We start from the raw sequence: 19,954 nt of genomic DNA, 5'->3' as shown, positions 1-19,954 counted from the left end.
AGACAATTTTTACTCATTCTTTAAGACTGATTGTCAATTTTGTATGTCTTTATCAGTTTGTTAGTATTTAATATATTATGCCATTCTGGAGAGGAACCAGATGCTGTTGTCTTTTCAGGATATCCAGGAAAAAATTTCAGTGAGAAAAATTCTTTCTACCGTAAAGTTACTTGAGTTTTTTTTTTACCTAATTTGTATCTCAATAATTCAAAACATTTTTTATCATGAATATAAATAACCAGTATCAATATATTAAAATAATTTTGATTATTCTTACTTCAGAAATATTGTTCAACATAGGCAATATTTGTAGTACTAAAGACCTCAAGACAACAAATTAGAATTCTAACTTATCGTGGAGCAATTTTATATTCTATTCTACTTCATTTTAATTTGTGAAAATAAAATAATAACTCTAAAACAGAGGTGAGGAGTAACTGATGAAAAGGCCTAGAAATTATAAATTTATAAAGCTACGCAATTATTATATACTAACAATTATACATAATAATAATGTTACTTACCTCCAGTTGATTGTTGGCCTGTGGGAAAAGGGAAGATTTACTTCTGATTTTAAATTGGATTCCTGAATTTGCTTGAGGGCCTCTTCTAATGGAGGAACTGATTTTGGAAAAACTATGGGATGATAAAGAAAGATCAAATAGTAAAAAAATCACTCTAGCCTCAGTGGCTTTTTTTTTTAAATATGTAATTTAATTGGTCAATAAAGAAAATGTTACTTTAAATACTTGTAAACATATATTTGTAAGAATATAAATACTATAAATTTTGACATCTAATTTAAAAAACCCCTCTTATCTTGAAATTTTCATCATTCTTAAAGTTAGGAATATTTTTCTGGGAAAAAGAAACTCAGAAATGTCCAGATTTTAAATTCTGTTATGTAAACCTCTATATCTGATGTCATAGTCCCTTAAGTTAAGTTTCCAACAAAACTTATACCCATATAAATAAAGGGGGAAGTATATATTAAATTTATTGAATATTTATTGTTATTACTCTTATTTTTAAGTACTTTATAAATATAATAACTAATTTATAAATATATAGCTAATTTAATCCTCATTATGGTCTATAAACAGATGATATCTGAATTTTATATATGAGGAAACCAAGAGATAGAGAAGGCAAGTAGCTTGTTCAAGGTCATGCATTATTATGGACAATCATCCAGACTTCATCCACATATTGCTTTGCACAACCTTTAATCCAACCCTGCCTCCAGTATGTATTTACTACAAAGCCTTTCAAATGTGTACTTTGGAATTCAACATACTCTACTTCCCTTACTTCTCTATGAATGTATTCGTCTCTTCACTTTCTTGTTCAAGTTGAGACATAGATGTCTTCCCCACCCCCAGCACTAAGACATAGTTGTCTTTTAAAAACATTGCTTTTCCTGTAGCTCTCTCGAGTGGAGATATTATTCTCATCATATGCTCTAATAACTTAAGGTTCGGAGGTAGGTAGGTAACTTTCTAGCTCTAACTCTCCATTGACACTGTCAAACTTCCTTAAAACACCCATATGTGAAAATATTCCACTGTTCCACAATATCTATAATTTACGTTAAAATGTTTAAGCAAAAACAGTATATTATTATATCAGGGTTAGTTCAAACTTGAATTCTAGAGTCAGTCCATTTCCCTAATCAATTGGTGATGATATAATAATATGCTAATGAAGAATGCAGTTATGGGGTAGTCTGCTAATATTCTAATCCTAAAGGACCAATGCTCTTGAAACTGCTAGTATCAAGCTTTAGAGATTATCTTAGTTCATTTAGGATGTTATAACAAATAATTTAGACTGGGTAACTTAGTAAACAATAGAAACATTTCTCACAATTCTGGAAGCTGTGAAGTACCTGATCAAGGAGCTAATGGTGTATGGTGAGGGTTCATTTCCACATTGAGGGTATCTTCTGGGCTCTGTCCTTATGTTGTGGAAGGAGCTAACTAGCTCTCTGTGGTCTCTTTTAGGAGGGCACTAATCCCAATCATGAAAGATTCATGATATAATCATATCTAAATGGTCCCACCTCCTATACTATTGCCTCAAGGGTTAGAATTTCAACATAAGAATTTTGGAGGGGACACACACATTCACACCATACCAAATATTGACCATTTTTCAATATTCAACATAGTTCATTATTGGTGAAATTAATAGCCTGTTGAACAGCCTGATATTAAAAATAGAATTTTGGGCTAGAGATATAGCTCAGTTGGTAGAGTGCTTGCCTCACATGCACAAGGCCCTAGGTTTAATCCCCAGCACCACACATACATACATAAAAAATGAGATTTGTTAAATTAGATGTATTCAAGATAAGTGGATGTTCCTAAACATATTTTAATCACCCTTTACCCTTGTATGAGCAGAGCATGAGAATCCAGGAATATCTCTATCCTTTAGCCTTAGGGGTAGCATCGGAAGCTTGCTTTTATTATTTTTTTTATATTTTGCTGAGTTTATTATGATATAACCCCACTGGAATTTGAATAGCATCTGTATTAGTCTTTTAAAATCAGTGCAGTAGTCTTTTTAAACAATTGTTATTAAAAACATTATTTTAGCCAGGCACAATGGCACACACCTATAATCCCCGCAAGTTGGAACGCTGAGCAGACAGATAGAAAGTTCAAAGCCAACTTAACTGAGACCCTGTCTCAAAATAAAATTATAATAAGGGCTGCTGGTAGAGTCTCCTGGGTTCAATCCTTAGTACTGCAAACAAAACAAAAATCTGAGGCTTGATTCATCATCAGTCTTGTGAGTAGTCATAACATAGGAAATTTTCTGATTGCCCAATGCCAGAAGTCACAGAATTCTGTCCCTCTAATGTATGCCTCTGTGGTCCTTTCATGAAAGATAGAGAACCTAAAAACACAAAGATCTGGGATGTTTTTGAGCTCACTAAACAAGTTGCATGAATTGTTTTGCTAACAAATGTGTAATTGTGCTAGACTATAGTCTGAGGCTTGTCTTGATTAAAACTTCCTGTTGTCTATCAAAAAGAACTTAAAAGTTATATATGACAAAACTTAGATCAACTCACAAGTACCCATGACTGCTTCCTGTTGCTGTTAACTGATGATCTCCCAGTTACTACCTCTGGGCATGTCCTTGAGTCTCTACAAAAGAGTTCAATGTAGGTAAACTTCCTATTTTCCTGTTGCTCTATTTTACTTGGCCACTGGCCTAGAAGAAATTGGCACTCTAGGTGCTAGATGCCCCCGTATTATTTTTCCACAAACATGTATCCAGTAAAGTAGTTTGTAGAAGTGTGTTTGCAAATGTAAAATGTGATTAAAAAAAAAAAAAAAGACAGATCCTTTAACAAGGTCTCTGGCCTTCAGTTGGAGCTTCACAGAAATGTCTACATTTCTAAGATAAGAATTAAGTTACCAATTGGGCTCCATGGTAACAGCGGGCAGGGGGAGGAAAGGAAGGGGAAAAGAAGCTCTTTCCTTCTCAGGTGTTGTCCTTGAAGGGTTAACTTGCCCAGAACAGAGGAAGAAAAAACTGCTTTTATGTGAACTTCTGCAGACTGTGAACTTCTGAGACACTCTTCCTACACGCTGGGCATAAAGTTTTGAAACTACCTGAACTCAGGGTTTGGGGGATTGATTGATTACTGCAAGAACTGTGCCCTCTGAACCTGGCTGCAGCCAAATAAACCTGCTATCTTTGCTGCCCTGCCTCATCTGTCTCCTACAACACCAGTTTAAAAACTGTAAGTGGACTGCATTTTGCATCAAGATGAACTTCCCAGCATTGCATTCAAAGCTCTTCAACTATTGATTCTAGTTTCATATCAATATTCTCCCCCCACCTGCAATTTTGGTTTCAGATACACTGAAATAATTTATTTGCACAAGCTGCTTCTTCTATCTGGGATGTTCTTTTATTTTCTCTTTGCTTGGCAAAATACTGATTGTTTAAGATTCAACTTAAGTGATTTTTCCAGGAATGGTGATGTCTCTACATAGCCTCAGTATTCCTTCCCTTGTGCTCTCACAGTACTTATACATTCCACTATAACACCAATCATCATATTATCAACATTGTATATATTACTTTCATCTTCAAAATAGGTTTGGCAGGGTACAGTTAGATTTTCTCTATATCTCAGCTTAACCCAGGACTAAGAACAACACTATATAGCATATGATGGATGAATATATAAAGTTCTGCCTATCCTTTATCTTTATGAAGTCTTGATATATTGTTAATTATATCTTTCTATTTAAGATATAAAAATATATATGATATTAAGGAATCAACCATACTCATATATAAAATTTTAATTGGTTATAAGTCTTAGATTGTTGGATTTTAATACAGTGTAGAGTTTCTTTTTGTTCTCCCAGTTACTCAAATAAGAATTTAAACCAATCTGTGAAAAAAAAATGCTAGAATGAATGTGACATTAATTCCTGAACTCAAATGCTAAATTTTTTTTATTGAATTACTTATTCATTCAATTTGAAAAAGACAAAATATTTTAAGCCAGTTTGAAGTTGAATCAAACCTGTGAGCTAATAATTTACTAACAGAATCCACAAAATATTCTCTAAATTAAATCAAATTACTATTTTTCATTTGATTACAGTCTGATTTGCTCAAAGGCATATTGCTATTTTTATTCTACCCCATTTCTTCACTTATCATTTTATTGTTTACTCAAATTAAATGTGATAACTTTAATTTTTGTTCTAATTTTGCTCTAGAAATTAAGGTACCTGCTCTCCTCCGCTGTGAGAAAGGAATATGGGCACGCTGAAATTTTTCAGTAACTTCTTCAAACTTCTGTTTTCTTTGTTGAAGTATTTTTTCTCTAATTTGGTGTTCTTTTTCTTCTTGCTCTTTTCGTTTGTCTTCAAAAGCTCTAAATTTAAAACATAAGGTAAGTGATAGAAATCAACACAGGAAATAGTTTCAAAACAATGCCATTTATTACATAATGGTGTTTGAATAGTTCAAAATTTTACTTAGAAAACATATTTTATGTATTTTTTAAAAACAGGGACTTAGCTAAGAATTTAGCTATATTTGTAAATGGTAATTTCAATATCCAGACCTTTTGCAACTAAGAAAAGGCTATGGAATTTCTAATTTTTGAAGACCTGCACATCTCCTTTACCTCCCACGTCCTGATGTGGAAAGATCCTTTCCTGAGAGCTATGCTGTCTGGTAATTGAAGAACTAATTCATTGCTAAAAAGAAGCAGACTTGCAAATTATGAGGCAGTTAAAAAAATAGTGTATATATTTTTTTCTTTTAGATTCAAAGTATAAAATTAGCTGTTATGTTAAATGTGAACTGTATTAAAAATCCAGATAATTTATATAAAAATGTTAATTCCCAGCTTCTCTTGTAAAACAGGGAGATTTGACAACCTCAAACTCTTCATCAGACATATCTGTAAACATCTGCCCTATAATCCCTGTTTTTCTCAACTTTCTTACATAATTTGTTTCTGATTGCCCCTGAGCACTTGTTTATGTTCTCTAGTTTAAACTATACTGTCTCAAAGAACTAATTTTGTCCTTTAACAATGCATGTGTGTGTGTATGTGATTCAATAATTGTTTGCTAGAAAATAAGAAAAATAAAAAGCATTGGTAGAAAAGCCTCTAAAGGTACTCGTTTAAAATGCATGAAGTTGGGGGATTGTTGATAAGAAGTTTCAAGATTTTTATTGCCATATGTTATTATTAACAACCTTTCTAAAGATCTCCCCTGTTTGGATCATTATTATAGTCTAAATAACTCAGATTTAGGCAACTATACTTCTGTGTGGTAGGGAAACAGACCTTCAAGTGGTCTAACCTGTGTGGTGGATAGAAGGTAGTGATGTAGCACCACAGGCAGGAAGAAGACTTACTTCTCCAAACTATCCCTTTTAAAAATACCCCCAACCATGTATGGTGGTGCCTGCCTGTAATCCCAGCAACTCACTATGCTGAGGCCAAGAGGACAAGAGGATCACAAGTTTGAGGCCAGCCTTGGAAATTTAGAAAGACTCTCTGTCTAAAAAAAACAAAAAACAAAAATAAGGGTTAGAGATATGGCTCAGTGGTAAAGCACCCCTGGGTTCAATCCCTAGTACTGCAAAAAAAAAAAAAAAAAAAAAAAAAAAAAAGAATCCCCTCAAGACAATGAGTTGCTGTCAGTCCTTGATTCAACATAGTACTGGAAATCCTAGCCAGAGCTATTAGGCAAGAAATAAAAGGCATCCAAATTGGAAAGGAAAAAGAAAAATTATCTGTTTATAGATGACATGATCTTCTATATAGAAAGCCCTGAAAATTTCACACAAAGCCCAGTACTAATACAAAAGCCACAAGCTACAAAATAAATTCACAAAATCAGTTACCTTTCTGTATACTAAAAATGAAAAAAAAAAAAAAAAAAGCCACAGGCATAAACTTAACCAAGGAGGCAAAAGACTTGTACACCAAAAACCATGAAATATTGTTGACAGACAAATAAATTGAAAGATATTCCATGTCCATGGACTGGAAGAACTAATGTTGTTAAGTTGTCAATACTATTCAAAGCTAACCACATAGATAGGCACAATGGCACACATCTGTAATTCCAGTAATTCAGGAGGCTGAGACAGGAGGATAACAAGTTGAAGGCCAGCCTATACAATTTATCAAGACCTTTTCTCAAAATAAATACCATAATGTAACTCAGTTCAGAGGACTTGCCTCACTTGTGTAAGGCCCTGTGTTCAATCTCCAGTAATATGTACATGCATCTGTGTACAAATATACACACAACACACACACACACACACACACACACACACACTATTTACAGATTCTATTCAATCACTAACAAATACCAATGACTTTTCTTCTCCCAGAAATATAAAAATTTTCAGTGTGGTGACACATGCTTGTAATCCCAGTTACTTTGAAGGCAAAGGCATGAAGGTCACAAATTCAAGGCCAAGCTTGGCAAATTAGAGACATCCTATAAAAGGTTGTATGTATAGTTCAATGGAAGAGTGTTTGCCTAGCATGAATGAGGTCCTGAATTCAATTCCCAGCATGAAAAATTAATCCTAAAATTCATATTAATTTATTTTATTTTTTTGTCAAAGAGTAATCAAGAATTTATTACATCAAAATGATATTTCCTTCTTTAAAAAATTTTAATTGACCCTAATATTTGTACTAATTTATGCTTTGAGAGAATTTTTATTTCTCATGTGGAATTTCAAGGGATGCTAAGTATCCAATCAATTTTTTTTGTGTGTGTGGTGCTGGGGATTGACCATGGAGCTACATCCCTAGTCTCACAAAGCTTGAAAACATAACAAAATTAAAAATTGGAGGTTCCACCCTTCTTGCTTTCAAAATACTACATACACATCTGTGTAGTATTGGCATACAAACATTGAAGACAGACATTTAGACTAATGGAAGATATTAGAGAGCTCAGAAAGAACCCTCCTGGTTGTCTTTCCACAGTGGGTAAAACCATTCAATGAGGAAAGGACAATCTGTTCAGCAAATGGCACTGGGAAAAGTGAATATTCACATGCAAAAGAATGAAGGGACACCCTTACCTTATATCATATACAAAAATTAACTCAAAATGATTGAATATTTAAACATAAGAACTAAAACTATAAAACTCACAGAAGAAAATATATTGGGAAATCCTTCATGACGCTGGATTTGGAAGTAATTTTTTGGATATAACATCAAAAGTACAGACAACCAAAGAAAAAAAGAGATAAACTGAACTTTAAAAATTAAAAACAGTTTTTTCTATGACCAACCTCCAACATATATTTATTCAGTATATTATATGAGAATAATTGTCTTATGCAATTATGTAACCCATTACAACATAGCATCAATTCTGAAATACATTTCAATTTCTTTTTTTATGTGAATTTTTTATTTATATATGATAGCAGAATGCATTACAATTCTTATTACATATATAGAGCACAATTTTTCATATCTCTGGTTGTATACATAGTATATTCACACCAATTTATGTCTTCATACATGTACTTTGGATAGTAATGATCACCATATTCCACCATCATTAATTACCTCATGCCCCCTCCCTTCCCCTCCCACCCCTCTGCCCTATCTAGAGTTCATCTCTTCCTCTCATGCTCCCTCTCCCTACCCCACTATGAATCAGCCTTCTTATATCAAAGAAAACATTTGGCATTTGTATATTTGGGATTAGCTAACTTCACTTAGCATTATCTTCTCTAACTCCATCCATTTACCTGCAAATGCCATGATTTTATTCTCTTTTATTGCTGAGTAATATTCCATTGTGTATATATGCCACATTTTTTTTATCCATTCATCTATTGAAGGGCATCTAGGTTGGTTCCACAGTTTAGCTATTGTGAATTGTGCTGCTATAAATATTGATGTGGCTGTGTCCCTGTAGTATGCTGTTTTTAAGTCCTTTGGGTATAGGCTGAGGAGAGGGACAGCTGGGTCAAATGGTGGTCCCATTCCCAATTTTCCAAGAAATCTCCATACTGCTTTCCATATTGGCTCACCAATTTGCAGTCCCACCAGCAATGTATGAGTGTACCTTTTCCCCCACTACCTCACCAACACTTATTGTTGTAAAAACTTTTCCTTTTTATATCAAAGGACACTAATAACATATTGAAAAGGCAACCCAGGAAATGGGAGAAAATGTTTGAAATGTATTTGCAAAGGATAGCTATCCAGAATATATGAGGAGCCCCTACAACTCAACAACAAAACAATCTTATTTAAAAATGGGCAAATAATTTGAATAGACATTTCTCCAAAGAAGAACAGTGTGTATGTTAGCACATAGTATAGTGTTTGGAACTATAGTGTTATAGGGTTAGCAGACAGTAGAATTGTTGAATAAAAGAATCAATTGCATTTAACTGTTGCTGTCATCATTAAATGCAGGGACTGAAATTTTAATGGCTGAAATGCCTGGTTCTTATGCAAAGCCTTGCACCTGGTAGATATTTAATAAGTAATCCTTGAATGAATGTTTGACTATATGGCAACTTCTAATGTAATTAGAACACTTTTAAAAGCAGTTATTTACTATTTTTACTTGACAATTCATCTGCTGGGAGATAGCATTAACTAAAAGAGCATTAACTAACTAAGATAGCATTAACTAAAAGATCCATGTAGTAAATATTATGTAATGAGACAAGCTAACATAACCAAGTAAACAAAGAATTGCTGTCATAAGTGAAACTCTAGTTTGAGATAGTGAACCAGGGGAACCTGTATTAACTACGGTAAACAAAATATTTATCTGTTTTTTTAATTTTTGCAGCACAAGAGATTGAACCCATGGCTTTGGGCATGCTAAGCAAACATACTACCACTAAGCTACATCACTCAGCCTGATGAATATTTCTCTGGAGACAGACAAATAAGCTAAAAATTTCAGTATGCAGAAGTCGGTCATGACAAATAAGGGGAAAAGCTGCTTTAGAAGAAGAAATAGTATGTGAATACCCTGAGTTTGGTAAAAGGAAAAAAAGAAAAACAGATATTCTCGGCGACAGGGGGAAGATGGCCGCGAAGGGAGTGCATCAGCCCCGTGTACCGCGTCACTGTGCGGGAGAATGATGAGTTAGAACGGCTAAAAGCTATCTTGTTAGGAATTTCCAGCAAAATTGGGGTGCTCCAAAACCTAGAGGAAGGATTTCCATCGCACGAGGATCAGCTACGGGGGCTCAAACGCGAGCGATTTGTCCGCACGGAGGGTCACGCTGCTTACTCAGCAAATCGCCCCGTGGCTAGAGTCTGCGGCGCGCGCTGGGAAACGACGAGATAGCAACGCAAAGATACAGCGCTGCGGATTCTGCGGGTTCCTGACAGCTGTGCAATCACCGTGCTCAGTGCTGAATTCTAGGTTTGAGACGGGGGAAGGAAGCGGTCCAATTTGGTTCTCCACACAGGTCAGACCACAGAGGAAGCCAGCGGCCACCATCTTGGAGAGCTGGCGTCACCATCCCTGTTTTCGACTGATCGCAGCTTATTCAGCCATAGAACAGGTAATTTCAGGCTGTCATTTGCCTGCGTCTCGCAGACAAATTACTCAGGCTCAGTACTAAAGAACCTGCGGAAACTGCTTCTTGGAGCCTGCTCCTATCAGAACATACACCGAGCCCGGAGCGGCCGAATTCCGGCTCCCGGAACTGCTCTGGCCCAGGGCTAAAGAACCCGCGGAAACTGCTTCTTGGCCGGGTCCTGCTGAATACTGTGGAGGTAAATACCAACCGAGCCTTCATAGGCAGTGGCAACAGGATTGAGATGGGGCTTGTGAGGGCCGGTCAGGACTCACCCGTTGCTTTGGTCACCCGGCAAAGGGAAAGAAATGCTGCCATTTGCATGGGATACCAACATGGCAGAGATCTGATGTCATCAGAAAGTGGCGGAGGAGAGAACTTCATCGATACCAGCGGCGACAGAAACAGTTGGTCTCCTGGTAAAGAAAGTGAGTCACAAACACCTAAGTCTCTCTCACTTTGTCATCAAGCCAGAGGGGCAGAGCAGAGCTGCCGCCCGCGCCCGGAACAGGCCCAGCAGCCCACCGGCGTGGTAGTCATGTCACCCCAATTGGAGTAGGGGCAGAGCAGAGCCGCCACCCGCGCCCGCAAGGTAGGCAAACCTGCGACCGACCGGTGGATCAGGCCCAGCGGCCTGCCAGCGTGGTACACATGTCACCCCAATTGGAGTAGGGGCAGAGCAGAGCCTTTGCCCGCGCCCAGAACAGGCCCAGCGGCCCGTCAGCACGATAGTCACATCACCCCAATTGGAGTAGGGGCAGAGCAGAGCCACCACCCGCGCCCGAAAGGTAGGCAGACATGCGACCGACCAACGGAACAGGCCCAGTGGCCTGCCGGTGCGACAGACACGTCACCCCATTTGGAGTAGGGGCAGAGCAGAGCCGCTGCCCGTGCCCGCAAGGTAGGCAGACCTGCGACCGACCAGTGGAACAGGCCCAGCGGCCGGCCGGGGTGGTAGGCACGTCACCCCAATTGGAGTAGGAGCAGAGCAGAGCCTTCGCCTGCGCCCGGAACAGTCCCAGCGGTCCGCGGGTGTGGTAGACAAGTCACACCAATTGGAGGAGGGGCAGAGCACAGCCGCCGCCCACGCCTGCAAGGTAGGCAGACCTGCAACTGACCGGCGGATCAGGCCCGGTGGCCTGCCGGCATGGTACACACGTCACCCCAATTGGAGTAGGGGCAGAGCAGAGCCGCCTCCCGCGCCCGGAATAAGCCCAGCGACCCGCCAGCGTGGTAGACACGTCACCCCAATTGGAGTAAGGGCAGAGCAGAGCTGCCGCCCGCGCCTGCAAGGTAGGCAGACCTGCGACCGACTGGCAGAACAGGCCCAGGGGTCCGCGGTCATGGTAGACATGTCACACCAATTGGAGGAGGGGCAGAGCAGAGCCGCCGCCCGCACCTGCAAGGTAGGCAGACCGCCGCCCGACCCTGCAAGAGAGACTTTTCAACTATACAAGAGCAATATAAATATATAGGGGGAAAAATTTTCAAAAACACAACAGTTTCACCAAGCAGAAAGAAACGCAAGCAGTATGAAAAGACAAGGAAAGAAAGGACCACGAGCAATGCAGGTCAACTCAACTTTAGAAGAGGTAACAGCTACAGCAGATTGAATGTCATATAAAGAATTCAGGATATACATGCTTCAGATGATCTGGAGTATCAAGGAAGACATTAGACAGCAAAATCTGACAATGAAAGATCACTTTGACAATGAATTACACAAACAAATCCAGGAAGCAAAAGATCAACTATACAGGGAGATAGAGGTTATAAAAAACAAACAAACAGAAATCCTAGAAATGCAGGAAGCAATAAACCAACTTAAAAACTCAATTGAGAATACTACCAGCAGAGTAGAACACTTAGAAGATAGAACATCAGACAATGAAGACAAAGTATTTCAACTTGAAAAGAACATAGACAGCTCAGCAAGACTGTTAAGAAACCATGAGCAGAACATCCAAGAAATATGGGATAACATAAAGAGACCAAACTTAAGAGTCACTGGGATACAGGAAGGTATAGAGGTCCAATCCAAAGGAATGAGCAATCTATTCAATGAAATAATACGAGAAAACTTCCCAGACTTGAAGAATGAGACAGAATCCCAAATCCTAGAAGCCTACAGGACGCCGAATGTGCAAAATCATAAGAGATCCACACCTAGACACATTATAATGAAGATGCCCAACATACAGAATAAGGAGAGAATTTTAAAAGCTACAAGAGAAAGGAAGCAGATTACATTTAGGGGTAAGCCAATCAGGATAACAGCTGATCTTTCAACACAGACTCTGAAAGCTAGAAGATCCTGGAATAACATATTTCAAACACTGAAAGAAAATGGGTTCCAACCAAGAATTGTGTATCCAGCGAAATTAAGCTTCAGGATGGAAGATGAAATTAAAACCTTCCACGATAAGCAAAAGTTAAAAGAATTTGCAGCTAGAAAACCATCTCTTCAAAACATCCTTGGCAAAACATTACAGGAAGAGGAAATGGAGAATAACAATGAAAACCAACAGTGGGAGGAAGGACAGTAAAGGGGGGAAAAATAATCAAAGAGGAAAACAAACCATGTTTAGTAACATAAATAAACAAATGTGGCTGGAAGAACAACCCATATCTCAATAATAACCCTAAATGTTAATGGCTTAAACTCACCAATTAAGAGACACAGGCTAGTAGAATGGATCACAAAACAAGACCCAACAATATGCTGCCTACAGGAGACACATTTGATAGGAAAAGACATACATAGGCTGAAGGTGAAAGGTTGGGAAAAATCATATCACTCATATGGACTTCGGAAACAAGCAGGAGTGTCCATACTCATATCAAATAAAATAGATTTCAAGCCAAAGTTAATCAAAAGGGATAAAGAGGGACACTACATACTGCTCAAGGGAACCATACACCAACAAGACATAACAATCATAAATATATATGTCCCAAACAATGGTGCAGCTATGTTCATCAAACAAACTCTTCTCAAGTTCAAGAGTCTAATAGACCACCATACAATAATCATGGGAGACTTCAACACACCTCTCTCACCACTGGACAGATCTTCCAAATAAAAGTTGAATAAGGAAACTATAGAACTCAATAACACAATTAATAACCTAGACTTAATTGACATATATAGAATATACCACCCAACATCAAGCTGTTACACTTTTTTCTCAGCAGCACATGGATCCTTCTCAAAAATAGATCATGTATTATGTCACAGGGCAACTCTTAGACAATATAAAGGAGTAGAGATAATACCATGCATCTTATCTGATCGTAATGGAATGAAACTGAAAATCAATGATAAAAGAAGGAAGGAAAAATCATGCATCACTTGGAGAATGAACAATAGGTTACTGAATGATCAATGGGTTATAGAAGACATCAAGGAGGAAATTAAAAAATTCTTAGAGATAAATGAAAACACAGACACAACATATCGGAATCTATGGGACACATTGAAAGCAGTTCTAAGAGGAAAATTCATTGCTTGGAGTTCATTCCTTAAAAAAAGAAAAAACCAACAAATAAATGATCTCATACTTCATCTCAAAATCCTAGAAAAAGAAGAGCAAAACAACAGCAAAAGAAGTAGAAGGCAAGAAATAATGAAAATCAGAGCTGAAATTAATGAAATCAAAACAAAAGAAACAATTGAAAAAATTGACAAAACTAAAAGTTGGTTCTTTCAAAAAATAAATAAAATCAACAGACCCTTAGCCATGCTAATGAAGAGAAGAGGAGAGAGAACTCAAATTACTAGCATATGGGATGAAAAAGGCAATATCACAACAGACACTTCAGAAATACAGAAGATAATCAGAAATTATTTTGAATCCTTATACTCCAATAAAATAGAAGATAGTGAAGGCATCGATAAATTTCTTAAGTCATATGATCTGCCCAGATTGAGTCAGGAGGATATACACAACCTAAACAGATCAATATCAATTGAGGAAATAGAAGAAACCATCAAAAGACTACCAACTAAGAAAAGCCCAGGACCGGATGGGTATACAGCAGTTTTACAAAACCTTTAAAGAGGAACTAATACCAATACTTTTCAAGCTATTTCAGGAAATAGAAAAAGAGGGAGAACTTCCAAATTCATTCTACGAGGCCAACATCACCCTGATTCCTAAACCAGACAAAAACACTTCAAAGAAAGAAAACTACAGACCAATATCTCTAATGAACCTAGATGCAAAAATCCTCAATAAAATTCTGGTGAATCAGATACAAAAACATATCAAAAAAATTGTACACCATGATCAAGTAGGATTCATCCCTGGGATGCAAGGCTGGTTCAATATACGGAAATCAATAAATGTTATTCACCACATCAATAGACTTAAAAATAAGAACCATATAATCATCTCGATAGATGCGGAAAAAGCATTTGACAAAATACAGCATCCCTTTATGTTCAAAACTCTAGAAATCTAGGGATAACAGGAACATACCTCAATATTGTAAAAGCAATCTATGCTAAGCCTCAGGCTAGCATCATTCTGAATGGAGAAAAATTGAAGGCATTCCCTTTAAAATCTGGAACAAGACAGGGATGCCCTCTCTCACCACTTCTGTTCAACATAGTTCTCGAAACACTGGCCAGAGCAATTAGACAGACGAAAGAAATTAAAGGCATAAAAATAGGAAAAGAAGAACTTAAATTATCACTATTTGCAGATGACATGATTTTATACATAGCAGACCCAAAAGGGTCTACAAAGAAACTATTAGAACTAATAAATGAATTCAGCAAAGTGGCAGGATATAAAATCAACACGCGTAATCAAAGGCATTCCTGTATATCAGCGACAAATCCTCTGAAATGGAAATGAGGACAACCACTCCATTCACAATATCCTCAAAAAAAAAATAAAATACTTGGGAATCAACCTAACAAAAGAGGTGAAAGACTTATACAATGAAAACTACAGAACCCTAAAGAGAGAAATAGAAGAAGATCTTAGAAGATGGAAAAATATACCCTGTTCATGGATAGGCAGAACTAACATCATCAAAATGGCGATATTACCAAAAGTTCTCTATAGGTTTAATGCAATGCCAATCAAAATCTCAACGGCATTTCTTGTAGAAATAGAGAAAGCAATCATGAAATTCATATGGAAAAATAAAAGACCCAGAATAGCAAAAACAATGCTAAGCAGGAAGTGTGAATCAGGCGGTATAGCGATACCAGACTTCAAACTATACTACAGAGCAATAGTAACAAAAACAGCATGGTACTGGTACCAAAACAGGCGGGTGGACCAATGGTACAGAATAGAGGACACAGAAACCAATCCACAAAATTACAACTATCTTATATTTGATAAAGGGGCTAAAAGCATGCAATGGAGGAAGGATAGCATCTTCAACAAATGGTGCTGGGAAAACTGGAAATCCATATGCAACAAAATGAAACTGAATCCCTTTCTCTCGCCATGCACAAAAGTTAACTCAAAATGGATCAAGGAGCTTGATATCAAATCAGAGACACGGCGTCTGATAAAGAAAAAGTTGGCTACGATCTACATACTGTTGGGTCAGGCTCCAAGTTCCTCAATAGGACACCCATAGCACAAGAGTTAATAACTAGAATCAACAAATGGGACTTACTCAAACTAAAAAGTTTTTTTCTCAGCAAAAGAAACAATAAGAGAGGTAAATAGGGAGCCTACATCCTGGGAACAAATCTTTACTCCTCACACTTCAGATAGAGCCCTAATATCCAGAGTATACAAAGAACTCAAAAAATTAGACAATAAGATAACAAATAACCCAATCAACAAATGGGCCAAGGACCTGAACAGACACTTCACAGAGGAGGACATACAATCAATCAACAAGTACATGAAAAAATGCTCACCATCTCTAGCAGTCAGAGAAATGCAAATCAAAACCACCCTAAGATACCATCTCACTCCAGTAAGATTGGCAGCCTTTATGAAGTCAAACAACAACAAGTGCTGGCGAGGATGTGGGGAAAAGGGTACACTTGTACATTGCTGGTGGGACTGCAAATTGGTGCAGCCAATTTGGAAAGCAGTATGGAGATTTCTTGGACAGCTGGGAATGGAACCACCATTTGACCTAGCTATTCCCCTTCTCGGTCTATTCCCTAAAGACCTAAAAAGAGCATGCTACAGGGACACTGCTACATCGATGTTCATAGCAGCACAATTCACAATAGCAAGACTGTGGAACCAACCTAGATGCCCTTCAATAGATGAATGGATAAAAAAAATGTGGCATTTATACACAATGGAGTATTACTCTGCATTAAAAAATGACAAAATCATAGAATTTGCAGGGAAATGGATGGCATTAGAGCAGATTATGCTAAGTGAAGCTAGCCAATCCCTAAAAAACAAATGCCAAATGTCTTCTTTGATATAAGGAGAGTAACTAAGAACAGAGTAGGGACGAAGAGCATGAGAAGAAGATTAACATTAAACAGGGATGAGAGGTGGGAGGGAAAGGGAGAGAGAAGGGAAATTGCATGGAAATGGAAGGAGACCCTCAGCGTTATACAAAATTACATACAAGAGGAAGTGAGGGGAAAGGGAAAAATAATACAAGGGGGAGAAATGAATGACAGTAGAGGGGGTAGAGAGAGAAGAGGGGAGGGGAGGGGAGGGGAGGGGGGATAGTAGAGGATAGGAAAGGCAGCAGAATACAACAGACACTAGTATGGCAATATGTAAATCAATGGATGTGTAAGTGATGTGATTCTGCAATCTGTATACGGGGTAAAAATGGGAGTTCATAACCCACTTGAATCAAAGTGTGAAATATGATATATCAAGAACTATGTAATGTTTTGAACAACCAACAATAAAAATTAAAAAAAAATAAAAACAACTTAGTATGTTTGAGAAATTGAAAAAAAAACAGTAAAGTTTGGCAATGAGGAATGATAAACTATGAAGCTAAGAGTATTTACATTGATATATCAATGAAAGTAGGCTGAGCACAATGGTACATGCCTGTAATCTCAGATATGTGGGAGGCTGAGGCAGGAGGATCACAAATCTGAGGCCAGCCTCAGCAATTTAGTTAGGCCCTAAGCAACTTAATGAGACACTGTCTCAAAATAAAAAATAAAAAGAGCTCAGGTTGTGGTTCATTTGCAAAGCTTCCCTGGGTTTAAAGCCCAGTACAAAAAAAAAAAAAGTAATTTTGCTAGGAAATTACCATCACTATCATTTCATATTTTCCACAAATATAGCCCTGTTCTCTGGGCTAAAATATATACAGAAAGCAATAATTTCACACATTATTTTACAGAATCATATAATATAAATTCCTTGCTAAATTGAGTCGAATTACATCGCAGATGGAATGTGACCAATAAGCAGATGTTTCCACTCCTGAACTCAATGGTAAGTCTAATAATACAAACTTCTAACAATTATAATGATGATTACTATAGTTGCTTCCTTACTCAGTGATGAGTTACTGAGTTCCTTTTGTACTATTAGGTGCCAAGCAATGTGATAAATGATATGGGAATAGAAGGAACAGGTGGTATAAATGATAAATTTGGCTTGTCTACCATTGTAGAATTTAGGCTTGAAAGAGTGTGTTAGGGCTTCCCATTAACCCTGGAATTAGCCTTTTGCACAGAAAAAATAGTATGCCTTGGCAACTTCCAAAGGGTTTGTTCAACATGTGCAGCTGTGCCTCATGAAACATGCAGAACACTTTGGTTCAGAGTGAGCCACCTCATTAAATGACAGCCATATTCTGTTCATGTTCTATTCATGTTCTGTTTTCCCAGGAGTCTGCAACTATGGAGCATGTTGTTATTCTGTTGCAAATAACCACCATGACACAGTTTTCTTTAACAATAGAACCTAAGCAATAGTATTAAAAGTACCTGAGGTCTCAAGACTTTACACAGATTGGAGAGCTTGACTTTTGCGACACATTTATTTTTTCTGGGTAAAACCACATTTCAGTTTTAGGTAGTTACAACTTTCTAGAAATATGACAATATTTAACTTTAAAACTCAACTATATTTTGAGACAATTAGAAATTTAAAAAATTAAAAATAGGAATAAATAGTCATTCAAATGAAAAATGCAATTGGAGAAAAAATAGTTTTTAGAAATAAAATGTTTCAAACAATTGTGCCAACAGCTTACAAGAAATAAAATTATGCCCAAGAATAATTATAAATTTTCACTACTTAGTAACAAAACTTGTGTTCCAAAATTAGTCCTGTGCTTGTCAACACTTAAAATTTTATTTGAAATTCTAAAGATCTATATTGCAAAATCTTATTTTCCACTGTGTGTGGTGGTGCACATCTGTAATCCCAGCAGCTCAGGAGGCTGAGGCAGGAGTATTTTGAGTTCAAAACTAGCCTCAGCAACTCATAAACAGTGAAACCCTGTCTCTAAATGAAATATGTTTTTTAATTTTTAAATTCTAATTTGTTATATATGACAGCAGAATGCATTACAATTCATATTACACATATAGAGCATAATTTTTCATATCTCTGGTTGTATACAAAGTATATTTACACCATTTGTGTTTTCATACATGTACTTAGGGTAATGATGTTCATCTCATTCCACCATCTTTTTTTACCCCCTTGCTCCCTCCCTTCCCTCCCCTCTGCCCTATCTAGAGTTCGTCTAATCTTCCCATGCTCCCCCTCCCAACCCCACTATGAATCAGCTTCCTTATATCAGAGAAAACATTTGACATTTGTTTTTTAGGGATTGGCTAAATTCACTTAGCATTATATTCTCCAACTCTATCCATTTACCTGCAAATACCATGATTTTATTCTATTTTATTGCTGAGTAACATTCCATTATGTATATATGCCACATTTTCTTTATCCATTCATCTACTGAAGGACATCTAGGTTGGTTCTAAATGAAATATTTTTTAAAAAGGGATGGGGATATGGCTCAGTGATTAAGTGCTCTTGGGTTCAATCCCTAGTAATCCCACCCCACAAAAAAAAGAAAATCTTATTTTCCAAATGATTGTCTTTTCCTTGACTAGAAAATAAATGAAAAGTAAAAAATGATCCTTAGCTGGAAAGGAAAATGCCCAAACACAAAACATTATTAGCCATATGGAAATGTGAATTAAAACCACAATTACTGTTATTATAGTCCAGATATGAAGTGTCCCCCCTGCCTCAAGTCTCCTGTATTAATACAGGAGGTAAAATGATTAAGTTATGAGAATCATATTCTAATCAATGAATTAATCCACTTGATGGTTCAATAATTAGAATGGGTTACTGGTTGGTAACTGTAGGCAGGTAAGGCATGCCTTGGGGATTATATATTTTGTCCCTAACTCCTCCTGCTCTCTTTCTGCTTACTGTCTTTCATGAGCTAAGCAGCTTTCTTCTGCCACACCCTTTTACCACGATGTTCTTCCGTACCCTGGGCCCCAGAGCAAAGGGTTTTGGCAACCATAAACTGAACCCTTGAAATCATGAGCCAAAATAAACTCTTCTTCCTCTAAGTTGTTCTTGTCAGGAATTTTGGTCACAGCAAATAAAAGTTGACTAACACAACCTCAAACTTATTGTAATGGCTAGAATAATAATAAAAAACAATGATAACTCCAACGTTAGTGAGTACGTAGAAAAACTACATCCCTTGTACATTGCTATGGATAGAGTCATTATGGAAAACAGTTGGAAATTCTTTTTTAAAAATATTTTTTCTAGTTGTCAATGGGCGTTTACTTCATTTATTTATTTATATGTGATGCTGAGAATCCGACCCAGTGCTTCATGCATGCTAGGCAAGCGCTCTACCACTGAGCTACAACCCTGCCCAAAATTCTTAA

The 19,954-nt window shown here is 37.1% G+C and overlaps 1 protein-coding gene across 3 annotated transcripts in view; it reads right to left on the bottom strand.

Moving 5' to 3' along the window:
* The window catches only part of Cep126 (centrosomal protein 126), an 80,182-nt gene that overhangs the window by 39,525 nt on the left and 20,703 nt on the right, over positions 1 to 19,954 (bottom strand). For all 3 annotated transcript variants that reach the window (XR_011708675.1, XM_027930447.2, XM_071617165.1), the window contains exons 3-4: positions 4,770 to 4,915; positions 525 to 636 (exon numbers count right to left, since the gene is read on the bottom strand). Coding sequence is in view for 2 of the 3 variants with exons in the window: in XM_027930447.2 (XP_027786248.2) it covers positions 525 to 636; positions 4,770 to 4,915 (258 nt within the window). In the remaining variant the exon portion in view is untranslated. The remainder of the gene's footprint in view (positions 1 to 524; positions 637 to 4,769; positions 4,916 to 19,954) is intronic.

The sequence above is a fragment of the Marmota flaviventris genome, chromosome 9, assembly GCF_047511675.1.
Source record: "Marmota flaviventris isolate mMarFla1 chromosome 9, mMarFla1.hap1, whole genome shotgun sequence".
Classification (NCBI taxonomy): Eukaryota; Metazoa; Chordata; class Mammalia; order Rodentia; family Sciuridae; genus Marmota; species Marmota flaviventris.
This window is presented reverse-complemented; position numbering and strand designations above follow the sequence as displayed.